Consider the following 22,860-nt stretch of genomic DNA (forward strand, 5'->3'; position numbering starts at 1 on the left):
GAGGATGAGTGAATCATAGGACCACCAACTTGTTAACATAATTGCACAGTATAATGGTGTAGATTTCTTTTAGATGGGTTGACATCTGTTCTTTCATTATATGCAATAATATATGGAAGCTAAGTCACTGCTTGTCACAGTTTTGCCTTTTAAGGTTGCAGTATGGTGTGTAAATAGAGGGTATTCATTGACGTCACTTTCCCTCGGGGACACGCCCCCTCGGCCTGACTGAGGGGCAGAACATCCAGCAAAATGCCTGGTTTTAATAGGGGAAGAAGCGAAAACGCTAGTATAACTAACGATTATCAGCTTAAATTAAAGGCGGTTAGACTCGACAGTGACCCTTACAACTTGCTCAAAAACCTGTGGTCCATGGACATTGGCATGTGGCTAGAAATGAGTTTTCCCCACATTTATATGTACTTGATTCCGAGGCCGGGGAAATACACTAAGCAAAGCCTGAAGGTATACAAAAGCCTTGACACTTGCTCATACTTTAAACTGGGATTTGTTGGAGATATTAAAGTGATATGAACACCAATAAACATTCTGGTTGTATGTGGGCCGGTTTGCACACATTTTTATTTTAATATATAATGTTATCTAGTAAACAGTCAGCTAGCTAGTCCTAGTTTGTTTGTAGCGAACAGTGCTTCCACTTCTTTACGTTATAAATCTGTGAAGGTAAAACACAGTCAGAGAATGAATGAGCCCCCGTTATTCATCAATGGAAATAGGTAGTGTTTAAAAAGAAATATGTAGGAAATTATTCAGCATCGTACAACATGAATACCACATGCCAAAAGACTTACACTGCTCGACTCAGTAATGAAGGACTGGATGGGTTTTTGCACTCTGTAAAAAGATAGCTCTGAGTTCTTGTTGAATCTGTTAGCACAGTCGATCTCACAACAGCTTTTTCCCATTTTAGATGCGTTTTTTTCTTCTTCTGTGTTTTCGCGGAATTCACGCTGTACACTAATGCTGCCGCTCAGTCTTTTTGCCACTCAGTGGGCGTGACCGTGGCGAGTTTTACCTACTGTGACATCACGTGCATACCCTTTATAGGACTGTCTCTATTGTGTTTTGATATTATTATTTGAGACTGTTTACTCATCAAGATGACGAACGCCTCCAATTCTATTGGTAAAGAATAAAAAAATAATAAAAACAGGGAGTGCTGTTATAGGAAAATAATCAATAACAGTGTAGTGTGATGCTGGTACCACCCCAAAGTAACAGCATGTCCCAACATATTTATTGAGGGTTATGTAATGTAAAGGACTGCCCATTAACCAGTCTTGGGCTGTCATATATTTGCAGGTGGCCCTGTGCTTCTCCCCAGTGGGTAATAAGTTGAGGGTGCGCAGCAGGAAGTTCCCAGCTGTGGTGAATTGCACTGCCATCGACTGGTTCCACGAGTGGCCACAGGAGGCGCTGGAGTCAGTCAGCATGAGGTTCCTCCAGGAGGTGGAGCACATTGAGGTGAGAAACACGCATAATGTGGGCCAGGGGTCGTTACACAGGGCTCCTTGACACAGAAATGGGATTCCATATATGGTGATTGCATCATATACCATCTTAACTGCATGGACTTAGATAGTATCCAAGTGTGAACAACTATCAGGTTGAGCTGTTAACATAATTCAATGCAGAGTCCTTTTATTTATTTTTTTTGCAAGTCAAGACGCCTGGAGTCATGAGAGAAATAATTAGCCTGCGCCGGGTGGTGTAAAGTCATTCTCAGTGTCGTGTTTGGGAAGAAATGAAATTATGATCCAAACTGAATGCATTGACACCTCTGGCAAGGTGCTGTTCTTGTACACTTGGATGGAAATGAGATTTTTTTTCTCTCTCTCTCCTATAGCCACAAGTGAAGGACTCAGTAAGTAAGTTTATGGCTTATGTCCACGTCAGCGTCAACAAAATCTCGAAGGACTACCTGGTCAATGACAGGCGATACAACTACACTACACCCAAGTCCTTCCTGGAGCAGATCAAACTGTACAGGAACCTGCTGGCTCTCAAGAGGAAGGACCTCAGCATGAAAATGGAGAGACTAGAAAATGGCCTGCAGAAGCTCAACAGCACCTCGGCTCAGGTATGTCCTTCATCCTGCCTGTCTAAAATACAGTCCACATCACGTGGAGACATCTAGTGTTAAATTATTTATATAATCAGCTTACATTCTCAGCAAAATAACAACGGATGGGCGAAAAGAATATCCAATGAAATAGTTTTGGGGTTTTTTTTTTAAGCTCAGTGATGTTAATGTTCCAGATGGACTCACTCCTTTTGCATTGTTCAGCAGTTTCCAAAATCTGAGAGAAAACTGCAGTAACATGCATGACATTGTACCTCACTATAGTCCATCACCAGCTTCGGTCCACCGTGTTCTGCCTTTCTGTTTTGCTCTCCGGCAGCAGTGCATATTTACTCAAATGAGCCATCGTGAAAATGAAAATCAGCAGCCTCTTCCCGGCAGAAGCTGTTTTATTTTCAGGTTACTGCCTCCGTAGACGTCTCTTTAAAAAGACACACTGGAATGAGCTTTAATTGGTTCTATTTACAGTCACCCATTATGGCTCCTATTTCTTCTCAGCCATCAGCTCTCCCTGTAGATTTGAATGAAGAGAACGGGTCAGTTGGTGTCACTATGCTGTGCACTCTGTGTGCTGAGTGCTGTGCACACCGTGTGCATTAAAAAATAAAAAATAAATAAAAAAAGAAAGGTCGGAAAGTTCTGTGGAATAAATTACTGACCGAACATCGCCTGTGTCAAACCAACATGCAATTTTGCATAATCCTGAGGTTAATAATGTTTAATGAAGGGCTGCTGGAAGTTCAAAACATTGTTAGCTCCAGTCATTATCCGCCTAACGTCACTTTGCTTCGGTGCGGGTTCATTTCGACGGCTGTGTGTTACAGTACGAACTACCCTGTGGCTTCTTCAAGCTGCTCGTGTCAGTTTAGAAGAAGGTGGGTGTGAATCCCAGAGGTGCAGACCTGCTAAATCTCTCTTTTCATTCGCGACTAATGGCTTCAGGGCGGCGTTCTTGGACTTCGGCACGCTTTCAAGGCAGACGCGATCGGAGATCTCATTTGCACGCATAAGTCATACTTCTCGAGAGGAAGGTGGGGAAACCGATTTGAAACACTCTATTGTGCGGACCGAGACTGACGCCCACTAGAGTGGCTTGTTTATATTAGTGTCTCGGGAATTGATGATGAAGAAGTGTAGGAAAGAGGGGTGGGTCAGGATTGGCTGATAGCTGGCTGGCTATCAAAATAAGAAGTGGGTGTTAATGACGGAGAAAGTTTATTGGTGTTGTAGAGCTCGGCTTTATTGAAGTGGGACCACTGTAACATGTAATTAGTGAATATTGATGCAAACTAGCTGGGTCCCTACCCACATGCTGGAAATTCATATGGATTTCTGTCAGGTTATCCTTTATTAAATCCATTTATTAGATCCATTATTAGATTGTGTAGAATTGGCCCATTGGTTTAGGCACACTTTGAGACCACATTACTTCGAATCAGGTTTTTTTGAAAACATGCAATATTTAGTTTCTCTCTGCTATAAAACCAGATAAGGCTGCTTTATTAGCCATAAACACCTTTTTTTTTTTTTTTTCTCTCTCCCAAACCTTGTTATAATAATGTTAGCTGATCCATGTTCACATAAGCGTAGTTACCTTTAGTCTTGCTCCAGTCTCGTATTTGAGAGTAGCACGAAAAGCGTTTAACAGAGGTCATACTGGCTTTTGAAGGAATCTTCAGCCTCTACATGGTGCAGTCTCTGTGCCGAAGTTGCATGTAGTTCTCTGAGTACCTTTTCTTCTGCAGAAGTGGGGATCATTATAGCTGTTTCATGCAGTTTGGAGAGCGAAGAGGGAGAAGCTCGGATGAAGTGCAGTTTTAAGTGTGCTTTCTGACTGTGCTTTTGCGAGCAATTAGTACTCCATCATCTCTACCTCCTATTCATCTGTTTAATTACCCACACGATAGCAACTTGATGTGTTTTTGTGTGTTTCGCCATTCCGCTACCCCGAAGGTGGTTTGTCCCAGACGTCTCATTTTCTTCTGACTAATCAGCTCATTTGGAATAAAAAAAAAAAACTCTGGTTTTGATTTCTCATTTACCTTGAGAAGAGTTGAGATTGCAGAGGAACTTTATATATATATATATTTATATATATATATATATATATATATATATATATATATATATATATATATATATATATATATGTGTGTGTGTGTGTGTGTGTATGTATATATATATATATATATATATATATATATATATATATATATATATATATATACACACACACACACACTTATGTAACAATTTGTGCAGTCTAGTTCATACACCATGCTGCTTTAGATTGTTGCTGGTGGCGGTTGTGCAGCTAATTACTTCATTGCAGTTCTCTCCCCTGATTGACTTTTCCCTCTCTGACAGTGCTCGGTGGAAAACGGCCATATCAAGGATTTTGTAATTAGGAAAGACTTTGTCTATTAAAGTATCCGCATCAATCATATCTGCACCAGCCTTCATTCTAGGTATTGTTTTTGCCCGTTGTCAATTAAAAATGACAACTCACTAATTTCTCAGATAACATCATAAATACAATTTCAATCCGACTCCTAAAACAATAACAAATAATCTGTTATTCATAAGCTCTAGAGATGCAATTAGACGATAATGACAAATTCATTAGTTTTCATATTTAACGATTATGATCCTCTTGACAAATATAGCTTGCAGCATATGTTGTTTTCCATTTTGCATTCAAACTGCTTTTGAAAAATTATTATTATTATTATTATTATTATTGTTGTTGTTGTTGTTATCATTATTAATAATAATAATAACAATAATAATCATAATAATAATATACCCTACTTCAACAAATTACCATGAGCCTAAAACATTAAATGTTTTCACTACATTAGAATAATTTGAGTCTTACTGGATGTGTGAACTAAAAATAAATAAATAAATAAATAAATGGTGATCATATCCTGTTCTTGGACTTGCCCAGAATCTCGCAGTCCCAGATCAATAATGCAAAACGTCTGAACTTAAAGAGCAACTTGTTTACCGCAAGTTAAAATATGCCTAAAAATAAATGTTTGGTGAGTACAATTGATTTCTAGCAATAAATAAACTTTGTTCTACCGGCACTTAAAAATCTATGAAACGAATCTGTTCATGAAATGTATTGTTTAGACTATAATCAGAATTTGAATCCGATTCGGAATGAATTTTATTGACCAGGTGAGACTTAATGCGATGTGCACATAAAATAAACATTGGTTTAAGTCTGGAAGTGAGGAGGTTGTTTGCTTTTGCTGTAGTTTTGGAGGCAGGAAATCAATAGAAGGAGAGGTGCATGTGTGACTTGACTGTGTGCAGCTACAATTAAAGTGGGATGTTACTGGCAGGTACGGTGGCTTAGGGTTGGGAGTTCGAATACCGCATCTAACTTTGGGATGTGCGCGGAGTCTCCATGTTCTCCCCGTGCTTTGGGGGTTTCCTCTGGGCACTCCGGTTTCCTCCCCGAGTCCAACGACATGCGTTATAGGCTGAGTGGCATTTCCAAATTTTCCTAGGATAGGCTCCAGGCCCCCCAACGACCCTGTGTAGGATAAGCGGTATGGAAAATGGATGGATGAGAGGTTACATTGCGTACTTACTGGTGAATTTCCCAGAAACGACCCAAAATGGTGTTGTTTTCAGTTGCATTGCACTGTTGCAATAGTGCCAATGAAATATTTCTATTCAGCATTTCATAAATTTCATTATATTTTCTTACTAACACTTTCTTTTTGCAGACACTTTGTCCTCAATGTTTATTCCCCAAATTTGTGATCTGATCGGTTGACATCACTTTACATTTTTCAGAATAGTTCAAACTTTTGGAAGCACTATACTGTGAGGGGGGGGATGCTAGTGGCAGCGTTTTTTTTTTTTGTTTTTTTAAAAGTCACATTCAGTCTGCTTTGCGGCTGCTTCCCATAGGACTCCATGTAAAACACGCACTGGCATTTAATAATAATAATAAAAAAAAAAAACAGTCTGAAAGCAAACTTAGTGTTCACTTACAAAGATCTTGACCTGACAGTCGTTCCCTTAACACAGATCTGAAAACAAGTTAAGCAGTAACTTATTCAAGTACAAGAAAAATAAAACATAAAAAAAAAGAAGCTCGAATTGAATACCATAAAATATGACAGGACAAATAATGAAAGCAGCAAAGAAAATAGTGCCTGAGAATTACAAATGTGTATGCAGGAAAGAACCGAATGTGCTAGATGTGCAAGTTTTATCTCCCTCAAGCATTTTGAATCATCCTCATGCCACTGCTGAAGATTATTGAAGATTCATATTAAAGATTAACAGCTGGATAAGAATCATAATAGAGCAGGCTTGGTCAATTAGTATCACTATCACGTCTTGGGGAGAGCCAGCATGCAGGACCACAGAGCACTGGTGTGCAATAATCCTTTTGAAGAAACAACAGCATCTCTACTTTAATTTTTTTTTTCATATCACCATTAGAATAGTTCTTGCAGCGAAGTCACATACCCGATACAATATAGTAGCTTGTCTAAAGCATGAACTTGTTTATTATTTCTCATGGATCCTCTTGGGTCCTGCTGTAGGTGGATGACCTGAAGGCCAAGCTGGCCGCTCAGGAGGTGGACCTGAAGCAGAAGAACGAGGATGCAGACAAGCTAATTCAGGTGGTGGGGGTGGAGACGGAGAAGGTGAGTCGGGAAAAGGCTGTGGCTGATGAGGAGGAGCAAAAGGTGGCCAGCATCGCTGAAGTTGTGGGCAGAAAGCAGAGGGACTGCGAGACGGATTTGGCCAAGGCTGAGCCTGCTCTCATAGCAGCCCAGGAAGCCCTCAACACACTGAACAAGGTCCAACACACAACACAGCATATCTTCTTACAAACTAGCTCTGGTCTATGGTGTTGCTATATGGAGCATGCTAGTATAGGACTGTGCTATTATCAGTAAATAAGCACGGACAGGATGGTGTGAAGTCAATTATTTTCCTATAACAGCATGTACCAAAGTGTTTTAGAATATACCCTTATACCAAAGCAATATGTTTTGTGAATTAAAGAATGACATCTCGTTCTTTTTAACAAGTTCTCTAGTGCAGATTTGATCATTTTATGTGATAGCAGCTTGTCATGTTGCCAAAAAAAAAAACTTCAGGGACAGGGCGGGACAGCTTTGCCTCATTTACAAAGCTCTGGCACTGGAGACTCCTTTCAGAAATGCTACATGCTAAATGCTAATGCAAAATCAAACAAAAGCCACAATATTCAGCTTCAGATCTTTCAAAATTACCACAGGTCTTCAGATTTCGGTCAAGACGCAAGCCATCTTCGATTTATATGTTTCAAACATGAGTACAGCTAAAAGGTCTCATCTACCAACAAACATCACTACGACAATTTTGTGCAATTGCAATTTCACCGATTCAAGTCGTTTTCCATAAAAAAAAGCACAAAACCTCCGCAAGTTGAAAAGAAACGGCAAAATCAAGCATTTTTGGCCGCAACAATCACAAAACAAACTCCGCGAAATCCTGTATGGACCGCATATCAATCATTAGACATTCTTTGTTAAAGAATGCTTTTCATGTGTTCATTATTAGGCATCCTCAATCCAAGTCCCATGTGAATTACTCTTGTTATTATTGTGTTACTATAAAAATGATAACACATCCGAAGTAGCACATTCATATAACCGTGACCGTGTGGCCAATCAGATTCAAGAATGCGTTCAAACAGCGCTGCCGTATAAGGAAGTATAAAAGCCAGCGTTTGAAAAGAATTTTGTGGCATGAATGAATCACTAATCGAGTTATCATTCATGTATTAGGTGTAGGAACAAATATATAACAGTTTTATTCCTATATAAACCACATGTTACTGTAAATAAATACAAATTGTTACAGGCTGAAACTTCAAATATAGTTTCAGTCTTGACAAAAACTTTGGCTTGTTAGGTCCGTCTTCATACCACTTGTGACCCGTCTGTTACTTTTTCATTCTCTTTGCACTCCGGGTTGCTGTTTATTCCGTCAGCCCTTTCACGCTTGCTATATATTGCCAGCTTTGGCCACAAGGAGAGAACACATAAGCTGTACAGAAATGACAAGAGGCATCTAGTTCTGATGTAAACAAGTGGTAACAGGGAATGAAAGCTCATGGAGCACATGGCAAGTGGTGCTTTACTTGATTATATAATGCACATTTTCTTTAGGATGAGCAGCTTTGAGCAGTATTCGGTTAGTAGGGTTAGAAGTCAGTAGGTTTTGTTTGCAGATTACCGAGCACAGAAGTGTGTCCTTCTGTTCATATATGCAAATGTTCATGTGCAATGGATCCAATATGGAACTAAGAGCAGCTCTGAACATGACTTTAAGATCATTGAAAACCACATAGAAGTCTTCAAGTAGGAATATAACGTTCATTAGGCTAACTAGATGGAACATTCGTTTTGATAACTAGCCGGTTTGTGTATTTTCAGATTTTTCTAGCAAGCTAGCTAATAAGAGATAACCTGTCAGGAATACTAAGAGGATTTTAATTTATATTGATAGCCTGAGAACTAGACCTAACAGAATTTCGGAGAGAATCTTGTAAATCCTGTTTGTATTCTTCACCGCTAGCTAAGCTAACCTGATAGAAGCATTTGTGTCATACTCATCAGTGTTTATAGTACGGTATTACTGCTAATGTTAATCACATTGATAATATAGCCTAAGCCAGATCCATTGACAGCAGTGTGCTAGTTTTTTTTTCTGGCCAGCTCTACTACACCTGTTGTTTCCAACCTTTTTAATGTCTGATTTCTCAGCAATAAGGCGTCTTTTGTCCAGGCTCCAATTGCAGACCTAAAAACTGATTTGATGTGTCTTACTAAAACTTGGCAAAAACTTCATGACTTTTTTCATCTAAACCAAACAATACCACCAGGATTTGTTTACATCTGTAAATCTCGCACTCATTTATCGCGAGAACCTTAAAATCACCCCGGTTTCAGTCTCAGAGCCATCCTCTTTTGAAAGTCTGGCCATCCAACTGAAGGGACCTACTCCCACCATTGTAGCAGCCATTTACCTATCTCCCAAGCCCTCTGCTATATTTCATACTGAACTCACTTCTATTTTGACAAGTTTGTGTGCTATGTCCCCAAGCGTTATTTTAATGGGAGATTTTAATCTCCATTTCGATAACCCCACTAGCGCACTTTGTAAGGATTTTAATTCCTTGTTGGGTTCCCTACACACAATAAAGGTCACATATTAGATTTAGTTTGTTGTTCTTGTATCTTACCATGTAATTCCCCATTTCTAGCTGCCAACAACCCCTTCGTGGTATACACTGGAACTGCCGCCCTCCACCACTCTCTCGGCCTTCAAACCTTCATCAGTCGAGGATCTCATGGATCTCATCACCAAGTCCAAGTCGTCTACTTGCTCACTGGATCCCCTTCCTGCCACCCTGGTTAAAGCCTGCCTTCCCTCAATTTCCCCTATTATCACGTCTATAATTAACTCTTTGCTGTTGACTGCCACTATTGTTTCCTCGTTCAAGACTGCTTCCATTACACCAGTTCTGAAAAAAAAAAAAAAACCTTGTGCAGATCCTCATGATTTTAATAATTACCAGCCCATTTCTAACCTTGCTTTTATTGTGAAAATTCTTGAACGGACAGCGGAATCTCTGCTCCAGTCTCACCTGCAGAAGAATAATCTTTACAAGCCATTTCAATCCGGTTTCGGTTCATCCTCATCCTCCGCACCCTCAGTGTCACCTCAGATACCATGTCCCATTCGCTATTATTGGAGCGACTGGCTGACATAAGGTTAGCAGCACTGTACTTCTTTGGTTTTCATCCTACCTCAACGACAGGAAACAGTTTGTTCTGGTCAAGAATGTCCGGTCAGAATCGGCCTTGGTTAGTCAGGGTGTCCCACAGGGATCGGTGCTGGGACCACTCCTCTTTATTATGTACCTTTTACCCCTCGGACATATTCTCTGCCATCATAGACTGCATTTTCACTGTTACACCGATGACACTCGGCTTTATATCTCCACTAAACCAAACACCTCCCTGCCCCCCCCAACCCCTGTTCTCACTACCTGGGACATCACAACTTGGATGCCTAATAATTTCTTAAAACTTGATGGCAATAAAAGTTAGGTTCTTCTGATTGACTCTAAGTCCACATTCTCCAAAACTCCATCTTTCACTATTACCATTGACGACAGCACGGGTGACATTTCCTCTCCAACAAAGAGCCTTGGTGTCATATTTGACAGTTTACTCTCTTTTGGTCCTCACATCAATAATATCGCACATACTGCCTTCTTCCACCTTCCCGATATTGCTAGACTCCGCCCTTCCCTCTCATACCACAGTACTCAAGTATTTATTCCCATATTGACTACTGTAATGCGTATCCGTTTGGGCATATCTGATAAACGTGTCCAGCAGTTCCGAATGATTCAAAACTCAGCTGTAAGAATTATTACTCCTACAAAGTCCACTGACCAGATCACACCCTCCCTTCTTCAGCTCCATTGGCTTCCGGTCCAACAACGAGTTCACTATAAAATTCAACTGCTCACATTCAAAGCCATTGATAATCTGGCTCCCTCCTCCCTCTCAGAGCTTCTTCGTCCTTATACCCGCGCCAATCTCTACGATCCTCCTCTGCTTCTCTACTCACTGCTCCAGCTTTTAAACTCAGCACTATGGGTGGAACAGCTTTCAGTTGGAACTCACTCCCACTGTATATTTGTCAGATGGACTTTATTTCACAGTTCAAATCCCAGATTAAAGCACATCTGTTCAAATGAGTTTATTCATTATAACAAATTCCTATATATTATTGCTTCATCTATTTTTATTTGGTGTATCTATTTTAACTATGCTGTTCTTATTGTATGTTGTCTTTCTGTAAGGTATCCTTGAGTTGCTATGAAAGACGGCAACAAATAAAATGTATTATTACTATTATTATTATTATTAATCTAGAGTGACAGAAAATCTAAGAGGGGTTTTAGTGTTTTTAATATTTATTAATATATTGGTTATAACCTTCACCAGTTCTTGCTAGCTTGCTAACATAAGCTAATCCTGATAGGATTTCTGAAAGTATTTGAAGTGATGTTTATACACATTTATAATCTTCACTACTAATTCTAAATGGATGAAAAGCCTGAATGTAATCATGAAACTACACCTACTTAGAAATGTTTGACAGCTGTGTCTTTTGGTCTGTTCTCTCTCTCTCTCTCTCTCTCTCTCTCTCTCTCTCTCTCTCTCTCTCTCTCTCTCTCTCTCTCTGTCTCTCATGCAGCTCATTTGCTAATTGGCAAGACACCGACGCAGTGTCATTTTTCCTCACTGTTGCTTTCCGCAGCATTAGACAGAAACATTTATTCAGTGTTCGAGCGTAGTCAGTCGTGTGTAGTACCTGCCTAAGTACGCCCCAAAAAGTGTGGTATCAATTAACCATGGGCGATTGCACGATGGGAAATTTGGATTAAATGTAATCGGCTTATCACATGGTACGAGTGTGGAGATTAAATAAATCATCAGCTGTCTTACAACACTTAAAGATACTCATTGTGCACAAGGATGATTGATGGAGGAGGTGGTGTAAAAACATCATGACATCTTCCTGGTTAGCAGACCGACCATACGAGACGTCGTTGAGATGTAAATTGCATACAGTTGAGGTCATGCGTTTACATAAGCTTTGCAGAATCTGCAAAATGTCAATGAAAATTGTATTTCGTTTTTTTTTTTCATTTAGTACTGCCCTGAATACACTATTTTACATAACAGATGTGTACATATATTCCACAAGAAAACAATAATAACTGAATTTACACAAATGAACCACTTCAGCAGTTTACATTATGCTTGATTCTTAATTCTGTCTGTCCTCATCTGGATGATCAACGACTGTTTTATGTTTTAGGAGAGTTGTTCAGTTAAACTGCCCACTGCTCTTCAGAAAAATCCTCCAGGTCCCGCACATTCTTTGCTTTTCCAGCATCTTCTGCATATTGTACCCCTTTCCAACAGTAGCTATATGATTTAGAGATTTCACACTGAGGACGACTGAGAGACTCGTACACAACTATTACAAAAGGTGCAAACGTTCACTGATGCTCAAGAAGGTAACACGATACGTTAAGAGCCAGGGGGGTGTAAACTTTTGAACAGGGTGATCTGTGTACATTGTTATAACCAATTATATGTAAACATCTGTTATGTGAAATAGCTGATTCATTCAACCAAAAAAAAAATGCATAGACACACCCACTGATCTGCAGTCTGAAAATAAACCATTCTCACCAAACTGGCTGATAAAATTGCCGGTAAAGGTATTCACCAAATCGAGAGCGAGTGTTTGTTTAAAAAAAAAAAAAAAAAAAAAAACTTTTTAGCATGAGCTTATATTTGATTAGCATACCGGGTTTTTTTCAATGTTGTATTTCTTCCCTTTAGAACAACCTGACAGAGCTGAAGTCCTTCGGCTCTCCTGTGGCTGCCGTCACCAACGTGACTGCCGCCGTCATGGTCCTGATGGCTCCTGGGGGCAAAGTTCCGAAAGACCGCAGCTGGAAAGCAGCTAAAGTCATGATGGCTAAAGTCGACACCTTCCTGGACTCACTGATCAACTTCAACAAGGAGAACGTCCATGAGAACTGCCTGAAAGCCATCCAGCCCTACCTGCAGGATCCAGAGTTCAAACCAGAGCTGGTGGCGGCAAAGTCCTATTCCGCAGCAGGCCTCTGTTCCTGGGTCATTAACATTGTAAAGTTCTATGAGGTTTACTGCGAAGTGGAGCCCAAGAGACAAGCCCTGAACAAGGCTAATGCAGAGCTAGCTTCTGCTGAGGAGAAACTCTCAGTCATTAAAGCAAAAATCAATGTAAGTCAACTCTACCTGGGGTTCTTTCCAACATGAAACTGTTCCGAAGCATGTGCGCATGTGCGCTTAGTATCTCTTTGCAGAAATTGTACAGGCTGCCTTGAAAACACTCCTACAAAATGTTTTCAGTTCTATATTTCAAAGTGATAAAGCTGCGTTTTCAGCTGCTAATTGTGTTTGTCCCGCTGGTTATTATCACTGCAGCGAGGATTCATTGTCGAGGCAGCTAAGTCTGCGTTAACTTTTCAAGGCTACAAAGAGTGTAAACAAATATCTTGTTTATACTCTTATGTGGATAGCGTTTAGAATCGTTCATTTCTGTTTTTGTCTCTCTCTTTTAACAACCTCTGTTCCTCCTCTCCCCCTGACAGCTCCTTAATGAGAACTTGGCAAAGCTGACAGCAAAATTTGAGAAAGCCACAGCAGACAAGTTGAAGTGCCAACAAGAGGCCGAAACCACAGCACGCACAATCTCTCTTGCCAACCGCCTGGTGAGAGCCCCAATTCAACCCCCCCATACAAATACACACACACACACACACACACACACACAAGTATATAGTTTTTGGCAGTATTGCTTTGCTCTCCTCTGGAAGCCACTGAATTTCTATGAAGATCAAGATGATGTGAAAAAAATAATCCATTCAGGTAATTTTGGCAGCTTAGGTCTTAATTACACCATAAACACAGCAGACAGGTGGACAGATCCGTCAATCAAAGCCACATGAGCAAAAACTGTAATCATTACTCTTTACTAATGTGAGCCAATCATGAAACTAGTTAAAATGAAAGATGTTTCCACAACAAATTTGTGTGAACTGCTACCAATAATCTTAACTACACGATTCATATTCATGTACCGCAAGTGAATCATTCTCTCTCCTCAGGTTGGAGGTTTGGCGTCGGAGAACGTGCGCTGGGCCGAGGCGGTGGCTAGCTTCAAGCATCAGGAGAGGACTCTGTGTGGGGATGTTCTTCTCATCACTGCCTTTGTTTCTTATCTGGGCTACTTCACCAAGCGCTACCGCCTCGAACTAATGGACAATACCTGGAGGCCTTATCTTAGCCAGCTTACAGTGTGTTTATTTCCATGTCTATTAAATCTTAGACTGTTGACTCAGTCTGCTCTTATACGCTGCTCGACGACAACAGCAGCTTTCCTGTAATCTCTGTAGCGTTATAATAACATCTCACTGTTTGGTCACTCGAGTTCTTCTAAGATTGTTTACTCTTAGAACTGAAACACAGTGTGGTGTCTCACTTATGTCTTCTTTTTCTCCATCAGGTGCCTATCCCAGTCACACCAGGTCTGGACCCTCTCACTATGCTGATGGACGATGCAGATCTCGCCACCTGGCAGAACGAAGGGCTTCCGGCCGATCGGATGTCCACTGAGAATGCCACCATCTTAACCAGCTGTGAGCGCTGGCCACTCATGGTGGACCCCCAACTCCAGGGGATAAAATGGATTAAGAACAAATATGGAGATGACCTTCGGGTCATTAGGATTGGACAGAGAGGGTAAAAGTCACTGGCTGGCTATATCAGATTGCGATTTCTCATTTTTGTTATGTAGTAAGTCTATTTTCTTAATATCCCACGATGGGGTTTTCTTTTTCCATATTGTAGATATCTAGACTCGATTGAGAGGGCCTTATCTGCAGGTGAGGTTGTCCTTATTGAAAACCTGGAGGAGACTGTCGATCCAGTGCTTGGGCCCCTACTTGGCCGAGAAACGATAAAGAAAGGACGGTAAGCGTTGCGAAAACCTAGGTACCAATCAATTCAAGATAAAATCAAAAACATTTATAGGATTAAATACCGGAGTGAAATCCTTGCTAGTAACATCCCCGTGCCTTTATTAATCACATATATATTACATCACAGTGAAATTCTTTTCTTCACATACCCCAGCATAGGAAGTTGGGGTCAGAGCGCAGGGTCAGCCATGATGCGGTGCCCCTGAAGCAGAGAGGGTTAAGGGCCTTGCTCAAGGGCCCAACAGTGGCAGCTTGAACCCCCGACCTTCCAATCAGTAACCCAGAGCCTTAACGCCAAGCCAGGGTTAGGGTTATGGAGAATGAAATATACATGACTGGTGGCCCACATGTACAGAATATCTATAACACACCAGTGCTGTATATTTCACTCTCCATAACATTAACAATGTGAAATGCCTGTGATTGTTCAGATAAGAAGTATACCAATCTTTGACCTTCATAAGCGTTGCATAAACCCTTTATAAAGCAGTGCTGGTGGATGTATGAGTTGCCCAACAGCTTTGTTGTGAATGTAGCAGGGACCGTGAAACGCATCCCATTTTTATTACACATACTATACAGTACATTCTGCTGCTTTATTCCAGCTACATAAAGATTGGTGACAAGGAGTGCGAGTACAACCCAAGTTTCCGGCTCATCCTCCACACCAAGCTTGCTAACCCCCACTACCAGCCGGAGTTGCAGGCCCAGTGTACGCTGGTCAACTTCACAGTGACGCGGGACGGCCTGGAAGACCAGCTCCTGGCTGCCGTTGTCAGCATGGAGAGACCTGACCTGGAGGAGCTCAAGGTGAGAGCTGACGCACTTAATTATTTTCAATTGCCCTTCGTCTCTGGCATCTCACTATTATGCTGATGGGATAATATGCTGTTTCACACTAAAGTCTCCCCTGAAGATCATCACTGCGGCTTTCATTAAAAGCAGGAAGACGGCTCTTTGATATGAGCTTATCCTCTTACTGCTTTGTGTGGAGGAATTAAGCGCATGCAGTTAATTGGAGGAGAACTTTTTTTTTTTTTTTTTTTTAAACTTAATTGGCTTCATCAGTTGTGTTTTGTAGTTGGGGTAAACGCGGAGATAATTAGTCGGGTTACGATGATAGCCAGCAGCTTGTCAATCGTGTTTTTTTTCTTGGAATAACAAAAAAAGTGCAGTTTTACACGACCTTCAATTTTGATGTGCTCTTCAGAATGGCCGTGCTGTTTGACTCATCTAAGAGTGTTCAGAAAGGGTGTTATGTAAATCAAAACAAACGAGGCTTGCTCTCTAGATTACACCTCTTTTACTGTCACACTAATGTTCTGTAGGCTTCCCCTGTCCTCTCATTAGCTTGTAAGCTACTTTCATGCAAGCCTACACTATTAACTGTAGGGTTCATACATTCTACTAATACTCACTAGGTCCATGAGACAGAGAGATGCTTTTATATCTCTCTAATGCTTTTCTTTCTCTGGCTCAGGCTCAGGTGGTAGAGCTGTTTGTCCACTTATCGTAGGGTTGGCGGTTCGATTCCCGGCCCACATGACTCCACATACCGAAGTGTCCTTGGGCAAGACGCTGAACCCCGAGGTTCTCCCGATGGAAAGTTAGCGCCTTGCATGGCAGCTCTGCTACCATTAGTGTGTATGAGTGTGTGTGAATGGGTGAATGAGACACAGTGTAAAGTGCAGACCAATACTTTATGTCCCAAAGTGTGCACTTAATTCAAACCGGAAACAAATGAGTATTTTTTTCAAGTAACCGGAGAGAGAAAAAACCCCAACGTTTTTGGTGATTTGCTCCAAATGCACGGTGCTTGAGTGAAATCTGCTGTGAAATTTAATGAAGTTCAGTCAATCAAAAACGAAGTGAGATACTATAGAGACACTGCAGTATATTATTACCTCAGTTCATTTTCAAAGTTGTAAAAAAATAAAATAAAATAATGATCATTTCATGCTGCTGCTTTATAAACGCAGGGGGTGAGTTGTGCTTTTTGTAAATAGTCTACTGCAGTTAATTACTTACACGTCACAAAACTTTTTTTCCCCCTATAGATTTAGGTACGTTTCATTGTAAAAATTTCTTTATTTAAAGACATTCACAAAAACAAAAATAATCACTAAATAGGCCTTAAACTGCGTTCATGCTGAAGATCAGGAAAGGATTATGAGCTGTGTAAATGTCAGCTGAGCATGTCTGGGCATCTGCCGCCTCCTTTTAACGAAGAACGGAAAAAAAAAACCTCATTTTTTTAATTGAACTTAACTGAATGCCTCATTATTTGCCTGAAATTATGAAAGCATTGTCTCCTTTTAATTTTAATTACACATGCTGACTGGTTAATTGTTTGTTTTCCCCTCACATCTGGGGAAATTGCATATACTATACAAGTCAGACTTACTTAGTAGTTACTGACTCATTAAGGAAGATGAGGGCTTCTTTCACCTTTTTAGCTAAAGGTTACTGTATGTGTAAGGTCAAAGGTCATTGACTTTTGAATGTAAGCGATTTCCAGTCGAAAGCCAAGATAGCCTACGATAGATAGGTGGAGCCTGCATTATTAATGGTGTTATAAAAGTCTTCATAAATGGACCAAGTCCTGTAGATTTCTGTTTATTGCCTAGGTTTTGGGCAAGAAAACAAACAACATATAGATTTTTTTTTTTTCTTAAACAATTATGTCTAAATACACTCACCATCCACGTTATTAGGAATACCTGTACACCTGCACATTCATGCAATTATCTAATCAGCCAGTCATGTGGCAGCATAAAATCAATGCAGATACAGGTCAAGAGCTTCAGTTAACGTTTCCATCAAAGATCAGAATGAAGAAAAAATGCGATCTCTTTGACGTCGATCATGGCATGGATATCGGTACCAGACGGACTGGTTTGAGTATTTCAGAAACTGTTGATCTCCTGAGATTTTCACACAAAACAGTTTCTAGAATTTATACAGAATGCTGCGAAAAACAGAAATCCTGGAGGTGGAAATGCCTTGTTAATAAGAGAGCTCCGAGGAGAATGGCCAGATTGGTTCGAGCTGTCAGGAAGGATATAGTAACTCATACAATCACTCTTTACAACCGTAGTGAGCAGAAAAGCATCTCTGCATGCACACAGTATCAAACCTTATGATGGATGGGCTTCTACCGTTGAAGATTAGATTTAAAAAAAACTCACTTTTTTCGGTCTTTAACTGTCCTGTTCCCCGTGATACCCTCAGATTTTTGTTCGTGACTGACAGGAGTGGAAACTGATGTGATCTGCTGTTGTAGCTCATCCGTCTCAAGGTCTGATGTGATGTGAATACTGAGATGCTTTTCTGCTCACAACAATTGTACAAAGTGATTATATGAGTTGCTGTAGACTTCCTGTCAGCTCAGACCAGTCTGGTTATTCTCCTCTGATCTCTCTCATCAACAAGGTGTTTCACACAGACCCTCCACTCACAGGATTTTTTGTTGTTGTTTTTCGCATCATTTATTAAATAATTCAAACCAGCCCATCTGAGATCAACAACCACGCCATGGTTAAAGTCACAGAGATCACACTTTTCCACCATTCTGATGTTTGATGTGTATTTGCACGATTATTATTTTTTTTGCATTGTGCTGCTGCCATATAATTAACTGATTAGATAACTGCATGAATGTACAGGTGTTCCTGATAAAGTGTAATGGATGGTGAGTGTAGATCCATGTGCTTACCAGGCATGTAAGTGAATATGAATACATATGAACAAATAATTAGTTTTACATGGATACAACTACAGATACGAATAGGAGGAGCTCTTACCACAAGGAGTCCGGTTTAAGTCAGAAGTGTGAATCGGGATCGTGATACTGCAGGATGCAAAAATAAATAAATAAAAGAAATCATGTAAACAGGAGATTTTTACTTTCATTCCGGTGTGAGTAAGCAGTCGGTGATGAAGCTCGCGAGACAAAAAAAAAAAGATGCAGTGTATTTACCGTGCTCATTCATTCATCGTTAGTGAGTGCCTGGGCAGGGTTTTGGTGGGTTGAATTCGGTTAGAGACAGAACCAAGTTAGTCAGTTAGGAAATATTGTGGGCAGATGCAAACATAAACCGAAGATTATGTTATCAAATGCTGTTAGATGTTGTTGAGAACTGTCTGAGCCAGAATTTACATATCACACTGATAGTGCTGGCATGTTTACTTCTGGGATTTCTTCCAGACTTTTCTAGTGTTTCCAGGGCACATAGTGCAAGTAGTGAATAAAAATTCATATTTAATTGAAAATATAAACTTTCTGATTTATCCCATGCCCACTTTGGATACAAATATCTGTATATTAAAGTGCACCTATTACGGTTTTTCAGATATTACCTTTCATGTAGTGTGTTATCGAGCTGTTTGGGAATGTAAAAACGTCTGCAAAGTTTCAAAAATCAAAGAGTTATCGACTACCAAAAGAAGGAAGTGATTCTGAACAGCTGAAACGAGTCGTTAGTGATTCCAGACTCACTTCCTGTGCTAATTTACGTCGGTTTGTAACAAAAACCCGCCTCTAGTCTTCATCGGCTGCTCGCGAACAGACGGCGCTGGAAGTCGTTATAGTAGTGGGCGTTTCCTTTTACAACACACGCTGACAGCGGTAGACCAATCACAACAGACTGGGACATCTGACCAATCAGAGCAGAGTATGCTCTCTGAAAGGAGGAGTTTAGAACGAATCTAGAACGGATCATTGAGCGAGTCGTTTGTGATACTGGGGGGAAAAAAGGTAACACTGCAGTTTAAATTATGAGCACGTTAAAGTGTTTTTTGACCTCGGATGCATGTCAATCTATTGTATGAAACCTTTAAAACAAAATTAGTCAGGTTTCAAATCCATAATAGGTGTGCTTTGAGATGTGTGTGTGTTGTTTGTAAAGGAGAGTCTACAAAGTCCATATGGAGTTTATTGCATGTGATGCCAAGGGGAAGCAAAGTTAATCCACTCAGACTTTTTATTTATTTATTTATTTTTACATCTGCTGTTTGCAGATACAGTATGTATTGATTACTGTCGTCTTTAAGCTGTTTGACACACACAGCCCATCTAACCTGCGTTTCTTGGCCTCACTTACTTTTCACACAGGTCAGTGGTTTTAATCGCTGGCTCTTTTTATTTCTTCTTCTTCTTCTTCTTCTTCTTTTTTTTTTTCCAGTCGAACCTCACAAAGCAGCAGAACGGCTTCAAGATCACGTTGAAAACTCTGGAAGACAACCTCCTCTCGCGCCTGTCTTCAGCTTCTGGAAATTTCCTGGGAGACACCGAACTGGTTGAGAACTTGGAGATAACCAAACGCACAGCTGCCGAGATCGAAGAGAAGGTTGTTCAGTTCGCTCTTTATAAATGGAATCATAAAGGCGGATATTGTCAGTAAAACGATGGTACGGTGTTTAAGTAATAAGGAAAAGTCCGCTCTGAAACACATTCAGATATGTTTAGATGGAAATATTTGTGATGATGTGATGCAAATTCGTTGGTTGAAGTAAGAGCTCATGATTTTCCATTAACATCCCTGTGAGAACAAGGTAATGTTTAGATTTAGGTGTAATAGAGCATTAATTATATGGGTTAATAATTGTCACTGGAAGCTACTCACAAGGATAATAAGACGTGTGTGTGTGTGTGATTTCAGGTGAAAGAGGCAAAAGTGACGGAAGCTAAAATCAACGAGGCGAGAGAGCACTACCGTCCGGCGGCTGCCCGCGCCTCTCTCCTCTACTTCATCATGAACGATCTGAACAAAATCCATCCCATGTACCAGTTTGCTCTCAAGGTAGCCCTCACTACTGATCCTGAACTTTATGCGCACTCTCTTCAAGCACAACTCACTGTCACCGTGCTTCCTCTGTCTCAGCCTTCGAGTTCGGCCTCGCCTGGAACGCGTCCGCTCGCTCTTTCAGCCGTCGAAATATCCCTCCTAATACACTGCTCTGTCAGCATCTGCAAACAATCACGCGCTTGCCGTAATGAAATGGGAAGTTTGATTCTGACAACGTGTCAGCTTGCAGAAGAGGAGCTGCGTGAGCATTAGTGGAAGATAGATTAAAAACACTTAATTAAGTCGCTCGTTGTCTTTGTTCAGTGACATTCTCATATTCCGAGACGGTCGCCGTGCTGTGACAAAATACAATCTTCAGCAATCGCAAAATAATTGCTTTGTTCTTTTATACAAATTTATGCAGGGGAAATGAGCACGAGCGTAAGCGTGTAGAAATGTCCATAAAAGCTGCCTTCTAAAATGGCTTGTTTAATGCTGAGGTAAAATGGCCCGATGATTAATCGCTCAGCAATGCAAATATTTGGAGCTGGTTTACGATCTAGATTTTTGTCTCCTTGCTTGTGTGTGTGTGTGTTCTGTCAGGCCTTCAGTGTGGTTTTCCAGAAAGCTGTAATGAAGGCAGCTCCAGACGAGGTGCTGAAGCAAAGGGTTTTAAATCTGATCGACAGCATCACATTCTCCGTGTTTCAGTACACCACCCGCGGCCTTTTCGAATGCGACAAACTCACATACACGGCGCAGCTCGCATTTCAGGTAGGGTATTTCCCTCATTAGATCTGTCATTGTCTTCATAAGCATCTTTTGCCTAACATTTTTTCTCACTCCTCTCTCTCTCTCTCTCTCTCTCTCTCTCTCTCTCTCGCTGTGTGTGTCTTGTCTACACAGATTTTAGTGATGAATAAGGAAATCAACACTAATGAGCTGGATTTTCTGCTGAGGTACCCCGTCCAGCCTGGTGTAACATCCCCCGTCGACTTCCTGTCTCATCATTCATGGGGAGGAATCAAGGTAAAACAGTCATCAGATGCGTGCGTCGAGGTGTCATTTACTTCTGATTTGTTTCACATGCAAATCCGTAAAACGTGCACATTTGCAGCTTAAGATGATGACTTGCATCACAGTTACATCACCCACCCAAGTTTGTGTAGGAACTTGAGAAGGAAGAAGAAAAAAAAAAAAAAAAAAAGTATTCTTCATGCATGACTCAACCCAGCTGTCCTGGACGTTTTCCTTTTCAGCCATGACACACAGAATAGCATTAGTGCTGAACATCTCCAAGGACGATGCAGAGTAAAAGTTTACCCATTTGTCAGATCTGATAAGCAGTAAGCTGAATTGTAATGGCAAGTACATCCCTGATGCTTTCAAAGCATGTTAATATTTCAATCCAATCCTTAATATAAAGATATAAAGATTTAGAAGTTGTTTTAAAATGACTGTTTTAGTTTAGCTTAACTGTCTAATCGACCAACAGCAATACATAACCGCTGTAATGGAGCCATTATGCTTTTTGGATTATATATAAAGTAACACGGGAACTAACTACAGCATTGAAGACATTAGAATAAATATACAGTAAAGTCAGCCCATATACTGTAAGTGTCTTATAGGCTAGAACAGGAATTTGAGGGGGGAGGGGGGGGGGGGGGGGGCACGTTCATACTGCTTGAACTAAGATAAAAATAAATAAATAAGCTGAATGTGTTTACTAAAATACTAACATGGTCAATATCACAAATTTGCTTATATTTAAATAGGGAACTAGAAATAGTGCAGGATATTGAATATTAAAATATGATGATATATTGAACATTCATTTCCAAATTTAAATGAAAAAATATGAATAAATAAATTCCCTGATTTTTCAGTGCGGTCTGCTGCTGCTATAATTAGGAGCACGTGCACATTCATGCAGTTAACCGATGAGCCAATCGTGTGGCGGCGGTGCAAAAAATGCACACAAAATAAATCATGCAGGTACAGGTGGTCAAAAGCTTGAGTTAATGCTCACATCAGACATCAGAGGAAGAAAAAGTGTCCTCTCTGTGACTTTGGTAGTGACATGGATGTTTGCTGATCTCCTGGGAATTTCACACTTAACAATGTCGAGAGTTTACACAGAATTTTATTTATTAACAGCCATAATATTAATAGTATTAATATTAAAACCACCTGCCTAATATTGTGTAGGTCCCCTTGTGCCACCAAAACAGCTCTGATCTATCGAGGCATGGACTCCTCAAGACATCTGAAGGTGCGCTGTGGTATCTGGCACCAAGGTGTTTGCAGCAGATCCTTTA

General features: G+C 40.5%; 1 protein-coding gene across 4 annotated transcripts in view; it reads left to right on the forward strand.

The window, feature by feature from the left end:
- The window catches only part of dnah9 (dynein, axonemal, heavy chain 9), a 99,468-nt gene that overhangs the window by 52,003 nt on the left and 24,605 nt on the right, over nucleotides 1-22,860 (forward strand). For all 4 annotated transcript variants that reach the window (XM_017484454.3, XM_017484455.3, XM_047159465.2 and 1 more), the window contains 13 exons: nucleotides 1,324-1,485; nucleotides 1,868-2,101; nucleotides 6,679-6,939; nucleotides 12,568-12,993; nucleotides 13,365-13,484; nucleotides 13,881-14,069; nucleotides 14,279-14,514; nucleotides 14,623-14,745; nucleotides 15,359-15,563; nucleotides 19,937-20,101; nucleotides 20,414-20,554; nucleotides 21,143-21,313; nucleotides 21,446-21,568. In XM_017484454.3, coding sequence (XP_017339943.1) covers nucleotides 1,324-1,485; nucleotides 1,868-2,101; nucleotides 6,679-6,939; nucleotides 12,568-12,993; nucleotides 13,365-13,484; nucleotides 13,881-14,069; nucleotides 14,279-14,514; nucleotides 14,623-14,745; nucleotides 15,359-15,563; nucleotides 19,937-20,101; nucleotides 20,414-20,554; nucleotides 21,143-21,313; nucleotides 21,446-21,568 — 2,556 coding nt within the window. The remainder of the gene's footprint in view (nucleotides 1-1,323; nucleotides 1,486-1,867; nucleotides 2,102-6,678; nucleotides 6,940-12,567; nucleotides 12,994-13,364; nucleotides 13,485-13,880; nucleotides 14,070-14,278; nucleotides 14,515-14,622; nucleotides 14,746-15,358; nucleotides 15,564-19,936; nucleotides 20,102-20,413; nucleotides 20,555-21,142; nucleotides 21,314-21,445; nucleotides 21,569-22,860) is intronic.

The sequence above is a fragment of the Ictalurus punctatus genome, chromosome 13 (assembly GCF_001660625.3).
Source record: "Ictalurus punctatus breed USDA103 chromosome 13, Coco_2.0, whole genome shotgun sequence".
NCBI classification, from domain to species: Eukaryota; Metazoa; Chordata; class Actinopteri; order Siluriformes; family Ictaluridae; genus Ictalurus; species Ictalurus punctatus.